This window comes from Protopterus annectens, chromosome 3.part1, assembly GCF_019279795.1.
Source record: "Protopterus annectens isolate FY-2018-M chromosome 3.part1, PAN1.0, whole genome shotgun sequence".
Taxonomy (NCBI): Eukaryota; Metazoa; Chordata; order Ceratodontiformes; family Protopteridae; genus Protopterus; species Protopterus annectens.
In genome coordinates, this window is record NC_056732.1 from 1379101745 (window position 1) to 1379127935 (window position 26191).

General features: G+C 40.7%; 1 protein-coding gene across 1 annotated transcript in view; it reads left to right on the plus strand.

Annotated features, from left to right (window-relative positions):
- The window catches only part of OPLAH (5-oxoprolinase, ATP-hydrolysing), a 1902532-nt gene that overhangs the window by 1562056 nt on the left and 314285 nt on the right, over positions 1–26191 (plus strand). Inside the window, exons 21-22 of the mRNA XM_044067415.1 lie at positions 13217–13375; positions 13483–13617. Coding sequence (XP_043923350.1) covers positions 13217–13375; positions 13483–13617 — 294 coding nt within the window. The remainder of the gene's footprint in view (positions 1–13216; positions 13376–13482; positions 13618–26191) is intronic.

Consider the following 26191-nt stretch of genomic DNA (forward strand, 5'->3'; position numbering starts at 1 on the left):
ACACTGATAATGACAGAAGGAATGGTGACCGCCCAGGAGGGGTTTGATGATTGGCAGACATTGAGGACAAAAAGTACAAAAAAATGCAAAGCTACTCAAATCTCTAAGCTTATGATGACATTGGTTTATGTGATTTGAGTAACATTTTGCAGATACTACTGTAAGGAATAGAATTCCTAGTAATTTAATAATTATATGTTTGCTGTAGTCTTAGTGTTCAGTACAAGGCAGTCAGATACCAGACTCATTTCACTGTTGAACCTATCCACTTCCACCCTGCTCTGTAGACAAGAAAATCTTTCTTGAAATGCTTAAGCATTTCAGTCTTAATTTTATGTAATTGATGGAGTAAAAAAATATGTGTGTGTGTGTGTGTGTGTGTGTGTGTGTGTGTGTGTGTGTGTGTGTGTGTGTGTGTGTATAAATATATATATATATATATATATATATATATATATATATATATATATATATATAAAACAGAATAACAGCATAGTGGCTCAGTGATGCATTCTGTGTCTCATGTGTCCCGGGTTCACTGCCACTGCTAATCATCATTTATGTGGAGTTTAAATGTTTCCCTATGTATTTATGGGTTTTCTATGGGTATTCCTATTTCCTTCTGCTTGCCAAAGACATGCTCTGACTGACTACTATATCCTTTCTGTGTATTTATTACAGTTTACCTTAGTCCTTTTTGGCCTGGATCATAGATGAAAAGGGTCCAAGATATACTACCTCTTGTATTCCAGTAACTCAGTAATGAATTAAGAAAAAAGCATTCTGTGAAACAAAGCCTCATTGATGGCATGGCATCTGGGGATCTCGGTATCTTGGTCCTTAAATACCTGCAGACCATGACTAGAGACACTTTTTTTTTATCCAGCAGTATTCTTTCTGCAGTGAATTACTGCAGTTGAATTTTTGTGATTTTATATAGTCAGTGTAACCACATTGCCTACTTAAATTGTTTGTTTCTCAAGGTCATTCTCAGCTGTTGTGCCTTCTGTACAGTATATATCCTTACTAGGCATACGTGCAAACCACAGGGTAAAAAGTCATACAGTCCAACCTTTCAGTAAAAACAGCAAGAAAAGCCGAGACAAACTAGAGTTTTCTCTTTGTAATACATTTCACCTCCTGTAATTGAGGCCCACAGGATATATGCAAATAATCATTTAAGGACAGCGTTTCAGCTACATGGCTTCTGAATACCTGTGACATTTTACTTTTTTAAATCTTTATGGGTACATTCAGTATAATAAAGCCAAACCCCACAACCTGTGGATATGTATGTTTTTGGCCTTTTTAGTGACCTCAGCAGCAGCAGCATAAGTTGTGCTTCTTGCATCTCCAGTCTCCTCCTTTTGTTTATTACCAGTAACACTAAGTGAGGATGGGGGCACAGACTAATAGGTAAATTGAGAGCTTCATCCTTGACTCACTTTTCAGCACTACCTGTCTGCAAGAATGACTTTTCTTAAGGTGTCCAGGAATGCAGGACACGACATCCCCTCCGAGTGCTATATGTGCCCTTCATATTCTTATTTTCTAGGATCTTGACAGCATAAGCATGAACATATTCACATTTTGTATGAGTTAGTCTGCCTTACTCACCCCTGTGTTGCCTTGTAATCCTGTATACCTAAAACTGACACTACTACTGTGTGGCACTGGTTTTAATCCTGCCAGTGACTTGAATGCAACTGTACTTTACAACACTGGACTGTCTGAGAGTTGCTGTACATTACAAACTTCTACTGTCACTTTTTGTAAAGATAGGTACTATACATCTGATTTGTTCTTATGGTTAAATATGAAAAACATGGAACTGCTGTATCTCCCTTATAAAACTACCACTGTGGCCCCAGAGAGCCCCTTGTGTGTGCCCTCCAAAGTAAGTAAATCTCATTGTTTTCAACCTGGACTTGTATTTTTTCATCTCAGCTTGACCTCATTTTGTGTGCTAGAAATCATCTACTGACAGCATTGTTTAATGAGAGTAGAGCTGTATGTGAAAGTCCAGCGGTTAGCGTAACGCTGGCTTCCAAGGTGTAATAGTACTGCTGGTGTGAAATGACACCGAGGTCCAACTGTTTTTGTGAACTCTAACTTTGGCCACTTTATCGCAGAGTGCAATATAATTTGCAAGTTATCCTGTGTAACGACTGCATGTTTTATAATGGTACAAAACAACTGTGTGTGTGAAATGTCTTTTTTCAAATGAACAGCTTATAATCTGGTCTAGTTTGGAATGTACTGTATTCATACAGAAATTATGTCATATTAAAAGTAAGTGTAAGTAATTAAATACATTGAATAGTCTCATGGCAGATGCAATTGTATTGAATCTCTAGGGCTTGGCTCAGTGCATGCCTAACCCTGTCTACACATCGCTACTGCCCCTGGCGTACTCGTCAGAAAGTGGCTCAAGTAGCAAGAAACTCTAATCCGCACTCCCGGGGTTCCATAGTTTAATTAGTCACTGGCACTAATTAAACATATGCTGATACTATATTCTGTAATTCAGTACTGCCTGCCTATCAGTCACATTTATTAATGAACGGAACTGAACTGCAAGTTGTAACTATTAAACCGTACAATAATTGTGCTTATATAGTAACTTTACCCTATTTATCTTTCAGCGATAAAGTTGCAGTGGTCTCCCCTCCCTTCTAAAGACTGACTCTGATAACATCCAAGAGGGAAAACATCACCTAGCAGAAACATACATAACATAGCCCCGATAAGGAATTCAAGCTCTGTGGACACTGAGGTGTGACAGACAGTTACCTTGTTCCCAGTAGCTCTCTTTTTTCTGGTCATTGTGTAACAGTTTCATCTAATTTATATTACAGTGCTGGTATGCACACTCGCAAGGCAGGTCTTGCAACGTAGTCTGCTAATTCCCTAAGTTGTTTCAATAATTCCCAGAATATTGCTGCTTTGGCTTACTGAGAACTCTCTGATGTTCTTCGTGTTTCACTGTTGCAGTCATTACATTTGGGTAATCTGCTGGCAGGTTGCCCTCAGTCGGCCTGAATAACAAAGTCTTAGGTCCTGCGTCGGTTGCTGTCTCCTCTTCCATGACGTCAGGTCGTCAGGGATATAAAACATGCAGCCAATGCCATTTTAATCAGTCTTTCTTGCTGTGCAGTGCCTGAAGCAGAAGCAGTTCGCAAGTGCCGGTCAGCCTACTCCTGAAATTTTCGTTTTCCAGTTTCAGAATCAAAGTCTTCAAACTAAAGCTAAGTACCCCATTGGGGAAACTTTTTCTTGCTCCTTACTGATGTCAATAAAAGTTAATAATTGCATTACTTGTGGGAAGCAAATACCTCATAAAGATTTTCATGTGTACTGTACTCCTTGCCTAGGCCCTGACCACAACTTGCCTTGCTGTCATTTTTGTGCTAAATTTAACCAACACACTATTAAGCATCTGTATATTTTTGCTTCTAAATATTTTGGTTCAAGATTTAACTACCCTGAAATGTTGTCAGTTAGCAATCCGACTACCGGAGTTCACAAAAAACCCAAGGAAAAAGATAGAGACAGACCGTCGAGGTCCAAAACTGATGACGAAGCTTCTCCTAAGCAGTCACCAGTTCGCTGGTACTCAGTGAGGTGCTTTTGCAGCCCGTGATACCCGCTACTTTTGAGTCGCAGGCCTCTACCGAGACCCATTTGGAGTCCAGTATGCAGCGAGATTCGCAAAGTATTGAACCCGCGGATATCTCTCCCTTGGATGGGTCTGGAGCCGCTGAGCAGGCACTGGCTTCTGAGGGTGTTTTCAGGCCTCAACATTTTTATATTAAATCGACGCCATCAGCAAAAGCAAGGTCAAAAATGACTTCTATGTCTAAAAAAATGATGCATGAGACACGTGCTCAGGCCCCTATGCCTAAAAAACAAATGATCAAAATGGCTGAGGATTTAATTACCTTGATCAGGGGTTCCCAACACCCCCCCCCCCAAGAGGCCTACGCAAGGCACTGATTATGAATCTTTAGATCAGATTTCCATTTCTTCTGATTCCTCTTCTGATCAGGAATTTTCTATTCCACCTTATGAGGATTCTGATGCAGAGGAATCCATCCCATCTGCATCTCCTCCTGAGGATTACTCTTTTGGGGAGACTTTGCATACTTTAAGGGAACATTTCCACTGGGAGAGTCAGGACTTCTCTGAATCAAAAAAGAGGCTTAGGGATTTCCTTCTTCTTCCTCAGCATAGGCCTTTGGCAATACCACCTGTATTAGACATTGCTGATGATGTGTTCTCGGAATCAAGCATGGCTCCTGATTCCCTGCCTCAAGCTCCTAGTAAGCCAGACAGATATTACAGGGTTCTTGACTCCCACAAATTTCTTTTCAAAAGTCCTGCTGCTGATCCTGAGACTATTTCTTAGGGTCCCAAGGGTGTTAAGGCTTCTACAGCCAAAAATCCTACCCCTTCTGATAGAGATTCCAGGGCGCTGGATAGATGGGGTAAGAAGGTTTATACTTCTGCAACCTTGGCAATCAGGGCTTTAAACTGCCAGTTTCATATGCTTAAATATCAACAGCATGTTATGGGCTTACTGAAACAGAAAATGATGTTGATTTCTGATTGTGTGGAAAATAAAGTGTTACAGGATTTATTGCATTCAGCAAAACAGGTTGGAAAGCATACTTTACAATGTGGCTTTGATTCCTTGGATGCCTCTTGTAGGGCCGCCATAACTGGATCTGTGATAAGAAGGCATGCCTGGCTCAAGGAGCAAAATCTGCCTGATCATGTTAAAGCTAAATTGTTGGATGCCCCTTTACAGCACGATAGTCTGTTTGATAATAAAGCAGAAGAGGTTTTAAAGAAAATGGAAGACAAAGCTAAATCTATGCAAACTGTAAAAGATTTCTTGCAAGTGGAGCCACCCAGGTTCAGTAGGCACTGGCCTACTAAGAATTGGTCCTTTCATGTGTCCAACAGAGCCGCTCAGGGCAAACCCAGGTGCTCCAAAGGTTCCAGATATCAATCACAAGGATCTTACAGGTCAAAGCAATGGGGTGCCTCCACCTCCAAATCTAGAGGTAACAAAGCACAACCCTACAGTAAGCAGTCTCAATGACTTTCCTCTGCCATTTCCAAGCACTTATCATTTGGCAGCCCCCTTAGGGGGAAAACTAACACTTCATGCTCAAAACTGGCAGTTAATAACCCAGGACAAGTGGGAATTAAACATATTATCCCAGGGGTGCAGATTTAATTTCCATACTTTGCCCATTCCAAATGGATGGTCAGATTTGCCACAAAACCAGTGCCAGAGGCCCAGAAACAAGTCATGTCCCTCTTGGATATGGGGGCTATTCAACTGGTACCAGAAAAGGAAAAAGGACAAGGTTTTTATTCAAGACTTTTCCTGGTACCCAGAAAAGACAAATCATGGCATCCAATACTGGACTTATTGATTCTGAACACGTTCCTGGACATTCCAAAATTAAAAATGCTGACTTTACAACAGCTTCTGCCTATGCTAGGCAAGAATGCCTGGTTGGTAACTCTAAACTTAAAAGAGGCATACCTGCATATCCCAGTAAGGGAATCTTGCAGAAGATACCTCCACTTCAAAGCAGGTTTTTTGCATTACCAATTCTCTGCACTGCCCTTTGGCTTATCTACTGCGCCCAGGGTATTTACAAAGTGCCTGGCACCAGTAATTGCATTCTGCCGACAAAGAAACATTCACATTTATCCTTATCTGGACAATTGTCTCATTCAGGCAGAGGACAAGGACACTCTTCTTCAACATCTGGCATTTGTAAAAAGGCTTCTAGCATACCTAGGGTACACCATAAATGAAAAGAAATCACAACTGGTACCCTCTCAAATAATTACATTCCTGGGTGCAAGCTTGAATACAACTGCCCAGATGGCTTACCTCACGCCACAAACTTCAAACAAATGGCAACAAAGACCCAGTTATCTGCAAGACAAATTCTGCAGGCTTTAGGGTTCATGGCATCCTGCATTCTACTAATTCCATATGCGAGACTGCATACAAGGAAACTTCAGTGGTACCTAAAAAGCTTATGGAGTCAACATTGTCACAGCCTGGAAACAAGGATTCCTCTCATTCCTTCCCTACAACAGGAGTTTCTTTGGTGGGCAGAGACATGTCACCAAAACAAGGGACTGTCATTCACTCTACCCCCTCAAACCCTAACTACAGACGCATCAGACTATGCTTGGGGGGGCTCACCTGGCAGGGAGATGCATTCAGGGCAAATGGAGCCCAAACCAAATGCATCTACGTATCAACCAGAAATAAATGCTAGCTGTTCAGAATGCTCTGACAGCCTTCAAGGGCTTACTTCATCCAGGACAACTACTGATAAAGACGGACAACACCACAGTTATGTGGTACATAAACAAGCAGGGGGGTACCCAATCCTACCCCCTTTGTAGACTAGCCATGGCATTGTGGAACACAGCGTTGACTTACCAAATACATCTTCAAGCTCAATTCCTGCCAGGAAAGCAAAATACTCTGGCAGACAACCTAAGCAGAAATCTTATGGACCCGCACGAATGGAAACTGGATCCACAAATCGTCAGCATGTTAAGACAGAAATGGGGGAGCCCAGACATAGATCTATTTGCCTCTCCCCAAAACTATCAGTTGGACAAATTCTACACGAGAACTCATTACAAAAAAGCATGGAAAGTGGATGCTCTATCCTTCAGCTGGAAAAACCTATCAGTCTATACCTTTTCCCCCTCTGCCTCTACTCTCCAAGGCCTTACTAAATGTCAGACAGGAAAAACCAAAAATGATTCTAATTGCTCCAGACTGGTCTTGCCAACACTGTTACCTGCTTTTAAGGAATATGTCACACCTTCCTCCGTGGTACTTGCCTCAAACACCTCATCTATCTAATTCTGTTCACTCAGCTCCAAACGCTGAATCTGGCAGCATGGCTAATCAACTAACTATTTAAACCACATCTCTCAGTAAACCTGTGATGGATGTCATTTTGGAAGCCAGAAGACCTAGTACTAGAAAATCTTATGCTGATTAATGGAAGAGATTCTATGCTTGGAACCAAGCACAAGGATTAGACACAACAAAGCCCAATATTCCTCATATTTTACAATACCTAACTGAGATGCTTGACAAGGGCCTATTTTTTTCATCAATAAAAATCCATGCCTTTGCCATCTTGGCTTATTACAGCACAGAGCCTCCCCTCTTTTCTCATCCACTGCTAAAAGAGTATCTCAGAGGGGCCAAAAATTTAAGGCCTCCCAGGAGAGTGTCAACTCCTGCATTGGACCTCAATTTTGTGCTGGAAAAACTCACCCTGCCTCCTTTTGAACCAGCAGCTACTGCAGATATAAAATTTCTTTCTTGGAAGACAGCTTTTCTTTTGGCAGTCACTTCAGCTAGAAGGGTTTCTGAACTACAGGCTTTCATGGCAGTGGAGCCTTTCATTATTTTTTACCCCGATAGGGTGGCACTCGGGACCAATCCTTCTTTTATGCCTAAGGTGGTATCCAGTGTGGCTCTTAACCAGACCATTCACCTGCCAACTTTTTTCCCAAATCCGCAGAACAAGGGGGAGTGGATTCTGCATTCATTGGATGTACACAGACAACTAAGATTCTACTTAAACAGGACAAAATCTCTAAGAAAGTTTGAGTAACTACTGGTAGCATTTGCAGGATCAGAGGGGAAGGCTATATCAAAGCAGACTATTTCTAAGTGAATAAGCCATTGCATTTGTTTCTGCTACTTGCACCATGGTAAACCTGTGCACAAGGGGATCAGATCTCATTCCACCAGGGATGCCTCTACGTCAGCAGCTTTTCTCAGAGGGGTCCCTACCAGAGACATTCTAGAAGCTGCTACTTGGAGCTCAGTTCATGCGTTCACAAAGCATTATCATTTACCTCTCTTCTCTAAATCCAGGGCAGGCTTTGCCACTGCAGTCTTGCAGGGCCTTATAGCTGCTCCTAATGCTGTTTAGTTACATCCTCCCATCCATAGCTTTGGGATTCTACCCAAATGTAATGACTGCAACAGTGAAACATGAAGAACATAGTACAGTTGTGTACACTTACCATAAATGTAGATGTTCGAGTGTATTCACTGTTGCAGTTCGGGTTACCCACCCGCCAGCCCCCTTTCTATACCTTTTTCTTTCCTTCACTATACTCAAAAGCCTTTGTGGTGTATTTGCTTTTAGTTGAAGGTAAATTTTATGTTTCTAAGGTGCACTTATATATTCACAGTTTATATATATATTTTTGCTCCCCATTTGGGGGGCACCTGACATCTGGGGCAAGAAAAACTAATTAAAATGGCATCAGCTGCATGTATTATATCCCTGACGACCTGATGTCATGGAAGAGGAGACAGCAACCGATGCAGGACCCAAGACTTTGTTATTCAGGCCGACTGAGGGCAACCTGCCAGCAGATTACCCAAATGTAATGACTGCAACAATGAATACACTCAAACATCTACATTTATGGTAAGTGTACACAACTGTTAACCCTCCTATAGTGAGAATCAAACTATTATCAACCGTTACCCTCTCTCTAAACCCTGTAGGGCGGCTTGTGACAGTGTAGTGGTTTCTTTGTAACTTTGTAGCATGTGACTGTAAGATAGTGAAAATTGCCACTTACCTTTTTGCCGTCCATTATTCCAGTTCTATGGTGGATTAGGCCCCACTCCATTCACCCTCGCTTACATTTGGGCTAATTCCGCTCCCCTGCCATGCCCCCAAATCTCACCCGCCCCAGTACCTCTAGATTTAAAGTATCCGCATCAGTCCCACTGCTCCTACCCACATCCATCCACACCATTCACAATCACTCAAGTCATCTTTCATCATCCTACACTACTCTAGCTTTATCACAACTCCACCTCTCCACTTTTACTAGCCACACCTCCACCTAGTACAACCTCTCTCTTACATAACCATGGTATCCTGCAGCTAAGTCTGGTCTGCCATCTCATAATCCTGTACAACTCCAGAAATTATCACTCTCTTAATATTACTAAACTTAGCAGCCCAACACAATACTTTGTACTCCCACACTCAGACAGTATACACAGCTACAATATTTATCCACACATTTTCAGGAATAGCATAACAGATCACTACAAAATGAAACATATGAGCATTCACTCCAACTCTAAAAAAACACAATTTCTCATGCTTATATCCAAACTCAAGCATCTGTTTCACAGCATTAATACCAGGCTTACCATATGTGGGGAGATCCACCCCAACCCAGGCCCAAACTCAGCCTCAGTACAAACTAATTCAGCACAACCATCTTGACCATTTTGTCCCCATTACTTCCCTCCCCAGTCTAATAACTAACAAACGCAATGACAGCCACCTCTTACTATTAAATATCAATATTAAGAGTATCCAAAACAAAATACCTGAACTCCAGGCCACAATAGCACACCACTCCCCTGATATAGCAGCTATAACAGAAACCTAGCTAAATAAAAGCATACCTGACTCTGAATTTCTCCCAGCTGACTGTAACATCATTGGACAGTACAGACCCCTTTGTAAAGCAGGTGGAACTGCCATATTGTACAAGACCACTTAACATTCCCAGTACCTACCCGTCTCCCAATAACTGGGACATAGTTATTTCACAACTCCAGCTAAACCCCAAAAAATGCATTACCATCATTGCCGTCTATATCCCACCTGGTAATGCCCTTGTTAGTATTGAAGACTTCTTATCTTAGTGCTCTATCACATACTCTCAAGAAACCCTCATTCTAGGTGACTTCAACCTAAACTGGTACTCATGTATATCAGACACACCAACTAATCTAATAAATCTCCATGGCTACCAGCAGCTAGTTCACATTCTTACTAGATGTGATAAAAACTCTGAAAGGGAATCTGTCCTAGACTGGGCCCTAACTACCCCTCAATGTATCCCTACACAGGCAGTCTCCCAGACAGCCTAAGCGACCACAACCTAATTTAGCTAATATGCAAGTAGATCCAGCAAAAACATTACCTATAGAACCACACAAAACAAAAAATATTTCTCCCCTAATGTCCTTAAAACTTTACTCTACATCTGTGACTGGTCCTCTCTAAAAACCTTCCAACTTGACCAGGCCGTAACCTATTTCAACAAAACATTAATACAACAGCTAAACACTGTTGCTGCACTACGCAAGGTCAAGATAAGAACCAATCCAAACCCCTGGCTCAGCAAGGAAACCAAACAAATCCTGAAGTCCAAAGATACTGCCTGGTTCCATTACCAAAGAACCAAAGATATACATAGCCTTACTAATTATTGTGAGCTGTGCAACCGTGCAAAAAAATCCATAAGGCAGGACAAAAAGTCATACTGTACTACCTTGCAAACTAAATGCCAAAATAATCGCCAGAAATTTTGGAAAAGTCTAAACCAGTTGCTAAAACTCACACAAATGGCTATCCCCAATCCAACCATACCCTGATACTAAAGTGCCCATTCCAACACAATTCAACTCCCACTTTGTGAACTCCATTCTATCCCTAATAACACAGGACAACTCCAGCCTTTCTATCCCTCCCACTGCAAATAATACTAATACATGCTTTACCCTCAAAACAGTGCCCACCATCTTTATCAAAAGTGTGCTCTCCAAACTAAAAACCTCATCATCTGCAGTTGACCAATTCCCTAGCTACTTCTTAAAACTCACTGCAGATGCTATAGCAAGCCCAATCTCCACCCTCATAAACAGATCTATAGATGAAAACTATGTTCCAAACTCCAAAAAATATTCTGTGTCACTTTGGTGCACAAAGGGGGGACCTCTACAGAACTTAATAACTATAGACCCATTGCAATATTCTCCACCTTGGCCAAAATCTTAGAAAAATGCACTTATACCCAGGTACTAAAATACCTTCTAGACAACAATATCCTGTCCCCTACACAATGTCGTTTCAGACCTGCCCATAGCACCACTACAGCCCTCCTCTGCTTTACAGACATGATAAATCAACTCAAAATTAAAGGCCTACAGGTATCAATTGTCTTTTTGGACATGTCCAAAGCATTTGACACAGTGTCCCATCAAATCCTGCTAAATAATCTAAACCAGTGCCACATGTCAAAGTCCACACTAACCTGGTTCCACAGCTACTTAACTGACAGGTACCAGGCCGTGAAATGGTAAAATTCCCTCTCTCCTCTGCTACCCATAACAATTGGTGTACCACAGGGGTCTATATTAGGACCCCTTCTCTTCACAGTATTCACAAACAACCTCCACACAGCATGCATCTGTCATACAGTATGTTGATAATACTACCCTAATCTGTGCTGCACAAACTATGCCCACCTTACCGCAAGTAACTCAATCAGCATTCTCTGACATAGAAAACTACCTTACCAAAGCCCAACCTATTCTAAACCCTAAGAAGACACAGCTAATGATTACTACCAGTCCTAAAAAAAACACCCTTAGCAGCCAATTCACAATCTACTCTACAAAATCTACTCCAATCACTCCAGTGACACAGGCCAAACTACTAGGTATAACCATAGACTGCCATCTAAAATTTGCTACACATCTCAATTTAACTATTACAAAAAGTACACAACAAACTAGGGTCACTCTATTGTATTAAGCCACTTCTCACCGACAATACAAGATCTGCCATTGCTCGTTCCCAACTCTTATCCACCCTACTCTATACATCCCCCATTCTAACTAATCTCAGTAAAACTGATCTTAACAAGATGGAGGCCTGCTATAAAAGAATTGCTCGCTTTGCTGCAAATTGCCTGTATAGATCCCATCACTGCATTTTTCTGTACCAGCTCTACTGGCTTGAACTGCCCAACCTACTAACTTATAATCAACTCTACCTATGCCACTCCATTTATTACTTCCCCAACAAGTATCCTGCCCTCAAAAGCTTAGTACAACAGCACTCAGCCACCAGGCTTCTTTGATCGTCAAGTAAATTATTACTAGAAGTCACCAACAGCAGTAACAGCTTTGGAGAATCACTGTACAGTAGTACAATGGCTACAAAATGGAACACCCTTTCCATTAGCATACAAAGCTCAAACTGTAAATCCTCCTTTTAAAATCTCATCAGGCAAAATCTGACACAAAACTGGCTGTGCTTTGACTGCTCCCCAGGCTAGTGCACTCAGGCTAGGCACATACACCACCCACCTACTTACTAATGAAATCCTATTTCTCACTCTCATACACAGACCCATTTACAAGGTTAATAATTATTACTCTCTTGCCAATATATTTACTTGTACTATTCACTGTTACATGTTACTACCGAATGTTTATTTTTTCCTGCATTGTGCTGATTTCATACTACTGTAAAAGTAGTCTACTTTCTTGCCAAGATATTTATTTTTTTCCTGGATTGGCTGACTTCATACTATTGTAAAATTAGTCTACTTTCATGCCAAGATATTTACTTGTACTATTCCTGTTCTAATCACAACTAATTACTATGTAATTGTGAAATCATACATGCTACCAATGAATGTTTATTTTTCCTGCATTGCACTGATTTCATACCACTGTAAAAATAGTCTAATGTATCTTTATTTGTATTGTTTTGATTCTGTAAAGTATTTGTCTCTTTGTGTGGAGCTTTTCTCCCTGGGCCTCTGCTGAAAAAGAGCCATTGGCCCAGTCAGACATCCTCGGTCAACAAATGTAAAATGGTCATAATAATCATCAATATTTAGTATGTCATACGCATACATCACTTACAGGTGTGTTTTCCAGCAGCAAATCTCACAGTATCAAAGAGAAACAGCATGTCTGCAACTTCTAATTGTGTCATTAAACCAGTGCATCTCTTATGAGGGAAGGACGATTCCTGTTCTTCATGAATAACTAAAGCAACATTGCTAGTGATCCCTGCTGCTGTGTTAATGAACAGTATATCAGTGTGCATCCTTCATGCCATATGTTGATGCTTAAACTTTTTCTTACAGTCTTTATACTTAGGCCTAATGAAACAGTTACTGCTACACAGTTTGTAATAATGGCAGCAGCAGGACAACAGTGACTTTGACAAAATTGTCAGTCGTGCATTTCTATAATGAATGTTTCAGATAAGTCATTCTAAGCTCCATTCTTACTAGTGGTGGTGTATTGCCTTCTAAATATATATGTGTGTATTTTTTAATTTATTTTTTTGTTTAGGCCAATGCAGAGGTGGCAGTGAGGCAAATGTTAAAGGAATTTGCAGTTCGCTGTAGAAAACAGACAGGAGTGCAGACAGGCTTGCTGGAAGTGAAGTCTGAAGACTATATGGATGATGGTTCACCAATCAGACTCAGCGTACAGATTAATGAGAAAGAGGTGAGGCTGCTGGACATGGTAATTAACAGGACTAGTTATGTTGTAGCTGTTTAAATAATAGTAGCTTCCAGTAACCCAAAGTCAGTGATTTATTATGTGTTTTACAGGGAAGTGCAGTGTTTGACTTCAGTGGCTCAGGCTATGAGGTGATTGGAAACTGCAATGCTCCACGGGCTATCACCCTGTCAGCTCTTATCTACTGCTTACGATGTATGGTGGGACAGGACATTCCCCTGAACCAGGTAACAAAGCTAGAATAACCAGAGAGGCTCACAGAGCATGCAGCATTACAGAACATAATAGTCATTGTACAACAGTAGACTGCAATATAACAAACCTGTTAAACATGCTGCTATAACATGTTATTGCCTATTTAAAGTATTATAAATTTGTAAAAGATCTTAGCCTAGTATGTGTGATGGTACTGGTACTGATTTTCACAGATGTCTTTTCTGCTGATCCAAACCAAACTGACATTCCTTTTTCTACCAGAATGCCTATATCTCATTCAGTCTTACTCAGAAAACAGTTATGTAAGGTCCTCCATCTGCTGTGTGGTACAGTAGCAGCAGCCTTTTATTCAGCTGTAGTAGTGGGGAACTTCCTTCGTCAGCCTTTGCTGTTGTGTTAATGATATGCCTCTCAACTGTAAGGAAGTCCTTCAGTTTCTTGGTTCTTATCCCGCTGTTATAGCGTCCATATGCAGAGTCAGACCAACTAATGCTTATGTGAACATTTTTAATCTTTTTTCATTGTTTAAAAATGTTGAAATCCCTTTTAAAGCATGTTTTTGAACAAAATATTGCCCACTAGGAGAATGGGCATGATAAATCTATGCCCTGCATGGGCCTAGATCATGATAGCAAAGCTGGTGAGAGATGTGGCCATTTCATTGTGAGTACACCTTAGTAGGGTTCCATGAAACTCTTCAAAGTTTGACCCGATGAACAATCACATGTTAAAAACACTTTTTTGTAGGTCAGTCAGACTTTATGGTTTGATCACAGCAAAGTTACTTGCTCAGCTGGGAAACAGTAGAATGACATTTTTTGGTAATTCTCAAAATTGAAAACCCTCTCCACCAAAGAGAATTGAAAACATGCCCACTAGAAGTGCACATCACACAGTAACAATCATTGGATTCTGTATTATGAGTTTATATTTTGTTTAACTATAAATGAGCTGATACAATTTGGGTTATTTTTAGCCATGACCAGGACACAAGGCCAAGGCTTGCAGTGCAAGTGAGCAATTTGGAGTAGTTAGTCAACAAGCATATTATCTGGAGGAAATAGGACTACCCAGAGAAAGTCCTGCACATAAGTAGAAGACACAGACTCCAAACAGGTAGTAAATTCAGGGTCAGAGTTATGATCAGTACTCTGAAGCTGTCTTCCAGAAACATCAACCACTGAGTCATCGTGCCATTTAGAATTTTCTTCTACCCCTGTAAGAGCAGAAGGAGCTGTATGATACTGGAAATTACTGAAAGGAACTAGAATAAAGCTGGAAGGAATGTAATTGAATGTCTTTATCTTTTATACCCAGATCTGTGCTGAACAAGTGCCAAATATCTCAGTTTCTCCTTTATGTGCCAAATCCTCTTGTACCTTTTGGAAAAAAAGTCTGCACCCAAAATCTGATGAAGGTGGTTTATTGTGTATTATGCAGCATGCAGTAGAGGTAGATGTCAACAATATCTGAGTCAGATCTTACTGTCTCAAATAGCAGTGCTGATAAACTGAAATAGACTGAATTTTAATGTCCGTAGCTTCTGTGCTTATCATACTGTCCATAAATTCTATACTCAGAATTATTCCTTGTGCTCTCAGTTTCTAGTGTCTGTACTGAACATCTGTGGACTTGACTGCTATGACTTTGTGTGTGTCAGTAGGAACTAACTTACTGACTTATGTGTCTGACATATCCTCCTAATAAAACCAAAACCCTGTAAATTTCCTACATGTTCTGCATCTCACTTTAAACTTAGTTCCCAGGTCTCGTGCCACCTAATTGAGATCTGTTTGTAGTCAGTGTACTGCACATTCTGTTAACACAGTTTATTCTTATCTTTATTCTTGACTGAAGGTTATTCATTTGTATCCTGCACTGAAACATTTCTTTCTGTTGAAACTGTATTCACTGAGACTGCATGTAAAATGTAAAGTATAAAACTAAGATTATAGACCTGTTTAATATGGATGCATTTTTGGGCTTATGCAAAGAAAGTATTGTATTTATATCCAACAAACTGCAAAACCTGATCTTACTTCCCTATTTGTGGTCTTTGTCTATTACACAGTGAATCTGACCTTAACTGTAATGTTAAACACAGTCCATACCAACCACCCCATTCTACGGATAAACCTAATCCTAAACATAACCTTAACTAGGACCATAAAAGCCACCTGTTATGGTTTGCGTTTGAATCTGAACAATGAATTAGGCATTAAAACACACTGGGAGTGAAGATCCAAAGTTAAGGTGTTTCCCTGACTATATTGCTTAATGCTTGTGCCCCTTCCCAAATCATAGAACTCATGTTAAGATTAGGGCTGAAGATGCAGTTATCCTAGACTTTAAATAAGGGGTCTGCATTACAGAGAGGCAGTATGAGTGGGGGCATGGACTTATTTCAAATATTACCCCTAGCCAACAACATAAGTGTTGCCCTTAAAGTGTGGTAAGGGGTGAGTATGGAGATAATGTCCCTGTAAAGATGCAGACTTATTCCAGGCATATCCTTTTTTTAAATCCCCTTATTAAATTATCAATTAAGTCATAGGCACACATGCATTCATTGAAAAAACAAACCATACTAACATTTCCCTTTGCATATATTATACATCACATGTGCTTTATTTTTTCTATATAACTGTCATCAGTCCAACATTACATACATTGCTCAATTCTGGCCTTCTCTTAAACCCCACTTTCCTCCTAAATAGTATTCTGAATGTATTATTCCCACAAATTCCATTTATTTATAAGTGTTTTGCTCCTTCGATTTTCTAATGATCCTTCTTCTAGTTATTTTATCTCTTTTACAATATTCAGTACTTCAAATACTGTTGGTTGAGTCTTTGATTTCTAATATCTAGGAATTAATTTTTTTGGTAGACAACATAATTAAACTTATAAAAAGCCTTACTTATGTCTAGGCAATTCTGATCCTGTGTTCCAGCTCAAAATTCCAATACTGGATTATTGGGAGTCCAAGTATTTATAGTAGTCCTTTCATCTAAATAATTTTATTTCTGAAAACAAAATAATTCCTGTTCTAAATCCTCCTCCAAAAAAGAGACCGATTCCAGACCATTCTTTATAAGGATTTAGAACTGTAATTATGTTTTTTAGAAATAAAATTATTTAGATGAAGGGATTGCTGAAAATACATGGACTCTCAACAGTCCTGTATTGGAATCTTGGTTTGCCCTGATGCATACTCCCTGTATATGTCCAAGTTGGGTTGGAATTAGTGTAGTCCCCACCTGTAGGTAACCATTGATTGTATCCCAGCTCAAAAGAATCATTTTATTGGTTACAGCCAATTGCTTTACTAATATTTATGGTAAGAGTACTCTGCAGGAAATTTTTAAAATGTTCCATTTCTTTATACTCCCAAAAACATGTTCCCATATACCTCTTTCTTCTCCATTTGCTGTTTACTTGAGGAAAAATTATTTGAATTCTGCTTGGGGTGTAAAAATACCTATGCAAACACTTCCAAGCAAAAATCCTAAACCTTCTGGACTTTGTTGTATATTTGGGAGCCAAACATAAGTCCTTCTGTTTTTCCCTTGTAAGCTGTTTTTTCCAGACTCACTTTCCAATCCTTTCTAACCTCCTTTGATTGATTCTTATAGTTATCATGCAATATTTTAGATACCCTAGTAATTATCCCTTTTTAACAGGCGCTTCCATTTTAGATTTGATGAAAAACTTTACCAGTACAGGTTTTGCACTTAGGACTCCCCTATCCCTTTCTCTTTGCCTATAGTCCGATATCAATCACTGATAGTGAAGGCAGTCTGTAAGCTGCAATGTAAACTTCTTCTTCTTGGCCTCATCTCACTCTATTATTTTTCCATTTCTAAGTTGCTCACTTGGTTCCTTTGCCAGTTTTCTCCAGTAAATTTTAGCCCTGTGTTGACTATTTTCTGTGCCGCTACTTACACTTGTCCGTATTAGCAAAGTCTCCTTTCTTCATTCCCATGTTGGATTAGTTTTTAGAATACTTTCAGCAACATTATAAATATAATATTCTGTGTGGTTATTATTTTCCTTAAAGATTTGCATCCAAAGTCCTACTTTACCTCTTGAACTGCCCCCCACTTCATCATCATCCTTTTCCACTTTGAATTATAACCTTCTGCTTGCGTTATTTATATGAGCCTTAACTGTGTAGCTGTAAAATATCTCTTCAAATCAGGCAATCCTAAACTATCTTGCTCTATTGGGAGAATCAACTTCTCCCACTTAACTCTTGCCCTCTTCCCCTCCAGAATAAATTCCCTAAACTCTTTATTAATTATTCTCCACAACTTTTCCTTTTGTTGATAAATGTACCTGACCTATATATAAAACTAAAGGGACTAAAATAATTTTCGCTGCCTGTATTTTACTGTCCTTATCCATGAACAAGATCTTCCACTTTCTCAGTTTCTGTATTATCTTTTGTTCATTCTCTTCCCACATATCCTTAGCTGCCGTTTTTAAATGAAGCATTTTTAATCCATACTCCTAAATACTTCATCTTTGTGTGTCCCCATAAATGTGGGTATTGGTGAAACTTTTCTAGGCATATCAGTAATCAGCAGCCTAGCCATTAAAAGTAGAGTAAATTTTTAGTCTTATTGTTAGGGATATGGTTAATATTATTTGGTCTTTGAAAAATAGATACTCTTGGAGAGAGAGTGCAAATAAAACTGCTGGTTTAGTTCTGGAGTATTCCAAATCAGTAGCCTAATCTTTACCTTCGGAGTTGCTGATGGGTCAGATATTAAGGTTGATATTAGAGTTATCGGACTTTTGAAGATTGTTTTAGTCATAGGGAGATAATATGATTGAAGGTTTGTGCTTATTTCAGGCAAATCCATAATTAATGATCTAACTCTAGCATTGGATTTTAAGGTTTGGTTAAGGCCAAGTTTAGGGTTATAGAAAAGAATCCTTTGACCGAAAAGAAAAATAAATGTATGTATTCTGATATTGATAGCCATAGTTATTATTTATTTATTTATTTCTCATTTGTTAACCGGGTTAGTCCAGCTGAGTTTGCAAACAAACCCATTTTCAGTGGAGACCCTAGGGGAAAAGCCCCAGCAAACATAAGTAAAAATAAAGTGACAACATACAAATATTAAATAACAATCACAATACAAAATAATTGTACAAAAGAAAAGGTTATTAACTATTTGCATTGCATTGATAGTAAGCAACCCATTTTCAGTGGAGACCCAAGGGGAAAAAGTCCCAGCAAGCATAAGCAAAGATAAACATACAGGACAAAATCTATTAAAAACAACACTGCAAATACAAACTTAATTATAAAGAGAAAAACAAAAAAAATATGAACATTAAGGGTTGCACTGATAATAGAGGACTAAAATTTACTACATATGAGAGTAAAAACAAAAAGATAATCGTTGTTCAAAAGAAGGACAATGTATAGACATTGATAGGAAGTGGGGAGAAAAAATATAAACAGTGTGGAGAAAGGGAGGGGGCTGTAGTAGGGCTATAGTAGTAGAGCTGAGGGTTTAGGAGGTTAGTTTAAGCAGAAGTTACTAACAGAGAAAGAAAGTTAGGAGATGCAACCAGTTATACAGTGGGAAAGACTAAGACTATGTGTGGAAAGGCAATGGCATAATTTCAAGTTTAGTAGGTGGGATTTAAGCTCCTTTTTAAAACAGGGAAAGGAAAGGTTGGCTCTAATATGGAGAGGGAGTTTGTTTCAATTTAGTGAGAGTGTTTGTAAAGTAGTTTGCCAATATTCCTTTTGGGTTCATAAACTGAGAGAAGATGCTGATCAGCATTCTGGAGAGAGTAGGGAGTAAGATGAGAGGCGAGAGCAGAGCAGGCAGAGGGGTTGTTGAGTATGGAAAAGGTAGTGTGGAGTTACGATTGTAGGAGTAGGTGCGGAAATTCCAGCCACTGAAGTTTGTTTAGTGAGAGGCAGTGATGTGAAGAGAGTGGTTGGTTTAGAATAAATCTGGCAATTTTGTTGTATGTTTGTTCCAGTTTTGGCATTGAGGTAGTTGGTATATTGTTAAGGATGGGGGAAGCATATAGAAGACTGGGTAAGAGAAATGCCTGGGCAAGAGTGCATTTAGTGGCAGTAGTGAGGAATTTTTTGTTCCTATAAAGTAGTCCACGTTTTTGGTGCTTTTTTTTTTTTTTGATGGCCTGTTGTATGTGCAAGTCAAATTTTTGTTGGTCATCAGTTATTACCCCAAGGAGTTTGGTGTGTGAGGCAGGGGAGATAATGGTGCCATCTATGGAGGAAATAGAAAAGTTGGATTTAAGGTGAGAGTGTCTGAGGTAGAAAGAGAAGGAGTTGAGTTTTCTTAGGGTTAAGGATTAGTCGATTGTTTCTGAGCCATTTTTAAACAGAGGTAAAGGAATTCTGTGTAAGTGTGTGTAGTTCAGAGATAATATTAGAGACAGATAAGAGAGTAGAGTCATCTGCTTATTGTATTACAGATGAGAGACTGCAGGATTAATGTAGGTTGTTGGTAAAAATGTTGAAAAGGACTGGTCCAAGTATGGAACCTTGGGGTACTCCTGTTTGAACATCAAGGAAGGGTGAGAAAGCCTGCTGCCATCTAACAGCTTGTTTTCTGCCAGTAAGGTAGGATTGGAATCAGCCAAGAGTAGAAGAAGAAAGGTTTAGGTCTGAGAGTTTGTTAAGAAGGATGGGATGAGATACAGTGTCAAAGGCTTTACAGAGATCAAGGAATAGACAGGAGATGAGGAGGCTGTTGTCTTTAGCTTCTGCATCCTTTTGAGTAAAGGATAGTAAGGCAGTCGAGGTACTGTGTTTAGGGCGGAAACCATGTTGAGAGGGGGTGAGGAGATTTTCATGAATGAGATAGGACAGTAGTTGAGTGTATATACATTTTTCAAGGATCTTAGAGACCGCTGAGAGGATAGCGATTGGTCTATAGTTAGAGGGTTTAACAGAGTTGCCACCTTTGTGCAGAGGAGTGGCATAGAAGGATTTCCATATTTCTGGTATGGTAGATTGAGTGGTTGATTAAAATAGATACAGGATATGCAACAGAGTCAGCAGTCAGAAATTGAGGGGGGGGGGAGTTTATCAGTGGAGGGAGAGCATTGTTTTAGTTTAAGAAGCAGGGATTTGATATATTTAGCAGAAACAGGTTTCAAGATAAAAGGCTGAGAGACAGAGGAGCATAGAGGATTAGGGGGAGTTGAGGGTGACACAGAAGAGTTGGGATGAGCAGAGTTACTAGAGGGTAGGAGTTTACTGTCTGTGAAGTGTTTGTTGAGTAAGTCTGTTTCAGAGAGAGAGTGATGAGGAAAGGGTTAGGGATGGTAGGATTACCATTGTGGAGCAGGGAGTTGATAGTACTCCAAAATTTTGGGGGTCATTTGGGTGAGAGCTTTGAAATTTAGTGAAATATTAGCATTTATTCAAAATAATACATTTTTTACACGATTTCTGAGTTGCTTATGACCTTGGAGAAAGGTGGGAGTTTTAGTGGTTTGCCATTTTTTCCATAGAGCATCTCTTTCATGCATCAAAAGCAGGAGTAGCTTTGGAAAGCCAGGGTGCAAAATTGGATTTGGTTCTGATTTTGCGAGTTGGGGCAAGAGAGTTTAAGACATCAAGGAAAAATGTGATTGAATTTAGTAACAGCATCATTGAGCAGGAGAGTTTTTAGGAAAGACCAGTTGATGGCAGAGAGCCTTATAGTTAAATGTTTTAGGGGAAAAGTTAGTCAGTTGCCTACAATCTCCATAGAGGTGGGGCTTAGAGAGATGAGGAGAGTGCCTTAAGATAGAGATGGGAGAATGATCACTAATATAGTCAGGGAAGGTAGAAGGGTTACAGTAGTTGTTAGGAGAGTTGGTCAAGATCCAGTCAATTGTGGAACCAGTAGCATTTTTACTGTAGTGGGTAGGGGTAGTGATCAGTTGTGAGAATTCGTACAGGTTTATGAAATGTTGGGGTGAGTGACCAATAAGGGAGTTCCAATCTATATTAACATCTTCAAGAATGGTGGTTTCATAGGGGATGGAGGTGTTTATCCAAGAGAGTATATGTTCAAGGATAGGGATGTTTTTACCTGGGGGGATATTGCTAGAGGCAATAGCAATCTTCCTATAGTTATTGATGTGGCAGTCTAGGAGCAGTAGTTTAGCAGGGGAGAAACTAGGCAGGGTAACGTCTGTAGGTGTCAGCATCAGTGAGACAGAGTACAAGATAACCACCCCACTGCCTTTATTGGGTGTCCTATCAGACCTATAGATATTGTACTGAGGTGGCAGAAATTCAGAGGAATTGATATGCGGTTTTAGCCAGGTTTCTGATAAGGCCAGGATGTGAGGTTTGTGTTGGGCCAACCATGTGTGAAGTTTGGACGTTTTGTTGTTTAGGGTTTAGATGTTCATTGCAGAGATAGAGAGATGTTTGAGGCTGGAGATATTTGAGGATGGTTTTGGGGGCACAGCAAATAAAGTTGGAGGGGTAGTGAAGAGAGGGGAGGGACCAGGATTAGGATGGATGTCACCAGAAACCAGAAGAGCAAAGACAAGATGGAAAAGGTGAGGCTGGTCAGTAAGGGGAATGGGGTACTTGAGTTTGGGCTTCGGAGTAAGAGTAGGCCATGAGTTTAAATTTAAGACATTGAAAGGCGGAGAGACAGAAAAGAGAGGGGGCAGTAGTCTGTGGAGCTTGGTTATATGTTGGAAGAGGTTATTGTTATTGCTATATCTGTTATTATTGCTGATGCAGTAGAGTATTGTATGTATATTGCCATTGCTACTGTGTGTTGATTGCATTTATTCATTCTGCTTTTATGTATTGCTGTGTATTAATCTTGCCATTTCATGGGTAGGTAACAAAAATACTGAAAAAAATATAGTACATGAATCCATGCCATTTAAAAGATTTGATGTCCTTCATGGATGCATCTGCAGTCATAACAACTGGGTTGTCCTGTCGTCAGGCAGCCCCTCAGTCGGCCGGATTCCAAAGTCCGGGTCCGGCTTCGGCTGATGTCGCACTTCACCCGACGTCATCTCTGCTGGTCTCCGGGTATAAAGGCATCAGCCGACGCCATTTTCTTCAGTCTTTCTTGCCGCGTGGCACCCGAAGCAGAAGCTGTTCGCAAGTGCCGGTCGGGCGGATCCAGAGATTACTACTACCGAATACTACTTCGAAGACTTCTAAAAGCTAAGTACCCCGCTGGGGACTCTTTCTTGCCTCAGCCGATGTCAGAAAAAGTCAATAACTGTTTAACTTGTGGGAAACAAATACCTCATAAAGATTTCCACTCTTACTGTTTGCCTTGTTTAGGCCCAGACCACGACGTAGCAGCCTGTTCGGCCTGTGCTTCCTTCAACCGACGAACGCTTAGGCGTCGGTCGGAGTTTGCTGAACAGTTTTTCGGTTCAGATTTTGCGTACATTATGCCGTCGGATCCTCCGACTACCCAAATTGTTAAGAAACGCAAAGAAAAAGACCGACACTCGCGGTCCACGGTTTCGGCCGAAACCATGGTTAAGCAAACCGCGAGTGTCTCGGTTTCGGCCGAAACCGAGAAAACTGATCAAAGCACAGCTGAATCTTTGACTACTTCTGAGGTTCCTGCTACCTTACTTGAATCGGCCTCTGAAATTTTACCTACTACAGTGGTTCCTAGTGAATTATCAGACACCATCCCTTTGGATGTCTCTACCCCAGCACGTGGTGCTGCTAGGCCTCCTGCAGCCATGTCCATTAAGGCCTTTGCCAGGGCTAAAGCAGCCAAGTCTACTAAATCAGTGCCTGTTAAACCCCCCTCAACCAGGCCCACTTCTAGTTCACAAATGCTTACTCTGGCAGAAGATTTAATATCCTTAATTAGGGGATCTCAATCTCACCCAGACAGGACCTCTCAGCCCCCAGAGAAGAGACCTAGGGCAGAGCCCCCCCGAGCCTGTGTCCTCTGATGATTCTGCGGATGACTCAGATATTACAGACCAGCCAGAGGCTCCTTTCTCCAATTATGAAGACTCAGATGCTGAAGAATCCATTCCAGCTGCTTCTCCACCAGAAGAATTCTCCTTTGGGGAAACCTTACATGCCATGCGAGAACAATTCCAATGGCAGCAACAGGATTTCTCAGATTCCAGAAAAGACTTAGGACTTTTCTGCACCTTCCACAACACAGGCCCTTAGCTATACCTCCTGTCCTCTCTGTTGTGGACGATGCCTTTAATGATGTCTGCTCTGCACCAGATTCCTTACCTCCAGCCCCTGCCAAACCAGACAGATTTTACAGGGTACCAGACACTCATCATCACCTATACAAGGCCCCACTTGCAGACCCCGAAACTATATCCCAGGGGCCTAAGGCAGTAGCCTCGACCACAGCAAAAACCCTATTCCTTCTGAAAGGGAAGCCAGGTCTTTAGACAGATGGGGCAAAAAAGTTTATACCTCAGCTACTCTCTCAGCTAGAGCTTTAAACTGTCAGTTTCACATGATACAATACCAAGAGTTTATGCTTGATCAGTTAACTAAAAAACTATCTTCTGATGACTCTATAGATAAGAAATATGTATTAGAAATGGTAAATAACATACAACAGGTTAGTAACCATTCCTTAAAATGTGGCTAGGATGCACTGGAGGCTTCATTTAGATCAGCCATGACTGGCACAGTGATAAGAAGACATGCATGGCTGAAGGAACAAGTCTTACCGGATCATGTTAAAGCTAAGTTATTAGATGCTCCTATGGATAAGACCAGTTTGTTTGGTACACCTGCCCAGCAGGTAATGAAGAAAATGGAAGAAAAGGCAAAATCTGTTCAAACGGTTAAAGATTTCTTGCAGGTTCAGCCCCCAAGGTTTAGCAGGAACTGGCCTGCCAAAAATTGGTCCTTTCCTGACTCCACAAGATCCCAAAGGGGCAGGAATAGACGTTCCAGAGGCAGAAACCAATCCAGAGGGGGTGCCTACAGAGGACGACAGTGGCAAGGTAATAACAGAGGCACAGACACAGCCACTACCACTACAACAGCACAATCACAGTGACTTAACTCTAAATCCGCCTACCAGGGAACAAATAGCAGCTCCATTAGGCGGAAAATTAACCCTATTTTTGAAAAACTGGCACTATATCACAAAAGTCAAGTGGATTTTGCAAACCATAGACCAAGGTTACCGGTTCCACTTTCACACTTTACCAGTCAAAAGAGGAATGCCAAACCTGCCTCCAAATCAAAAAACAGAAGCTCTACAGCAGATAATGCAATTAGCAAAGATGAGAGCTGTGGAAAGAGTGCCAATAACAGAACAAGGCAAAGGATTTTACTCCAGACTATTCCTAGTTCCAAGAAAGGAAAAAAGTTGGAGACCTATTCTCGACCTGTCCACCTTAAATACATACATCATTGTCCCAAAATTCAAAATGCTGACCCTACAGCAACTTCTTCCCATGCTGGGCAAGGAGTGTTGGCTGGTAACTCTAGATCTCAAGGAGGCATACCTGCACGTCCCCATTCGACCAATTTGCAGAAGATACCTCAGATTTCTTGCAGGATCAGAGCATTATCAATTCTCAGCATTGCCCTTTGGCTTATCTACTGCGCCCAGAGTATTCACAAAATGCCTGGCATCAGTAATCGCCCACTGCAGACTACAGGGAATCCAAATTTACCCATACCTGGACGACTGCCTGCTACAAGGGGACAACAAAAGCAAGCTGACAACAGATTTACAAAGGGTCATTTACTTGCTACAAGCACTGGGATACACAGTCAATTTACAAAAGTCAAGGCTGATACCATCCCAAACAAGGACATTCTTGGGCGCGGAATTGGACACTGTAAAACAAATGGCATTCCTAACCGCAGAAAAACAAAAAGAACTCCCTCTTTACTTCTTGGCTCTAACAAAACAGAACAAGTTAACAGCAAGAAAAGTTCTGCAGGCCTTGGGCTACATGGCATCATGCATAATCTTGGTTCCACATGCCAGACTACATATGAGAAAACTACAGTGGTACCTAAGGAATTTATGGTCCCAACACAGGCACAGCCTAGAAGCAGAAATTCCACTAATCCCATGCCTAAAACAGGAGTTCCTATGGTGGGCTCAAGCATGCCAGTCAAACCCAGGCCTACCCTTTCACAGCTATCAAGCAAGCCAGACCATCACAACAGACGCCTCAGACCTAGGATGGGGGGCTCACATGCTGGACAAATGCGTACAAGGATTGTGGACGCAGGATCAACTTCACCTGCACATCAACCTAAAAGAAATGCTGGCAGTAAAACTGGCAATCCAAAATTTCAGACCATTTCTCAAAGAGGGCCATTTGATGATAAGGACAGACAACACCACAGTCATGTGGTACATCAACAAGCAGGGAGGCACTCATTCATACCCCCTATGCAGAATGACTTTGGAGCTTTGGAACCTGGCACTCAGCTACAACATCCAGTTACAGGCAATATTTGTACCGGGAAAGGACAATACTCTAGCAGACATACTGAGCAGAATCACATCGGATGCCCACGAATGGATGCTACACCCGGACATCTTCAAGACCATCTCAAAGAAATGGGGAAGGCCACAG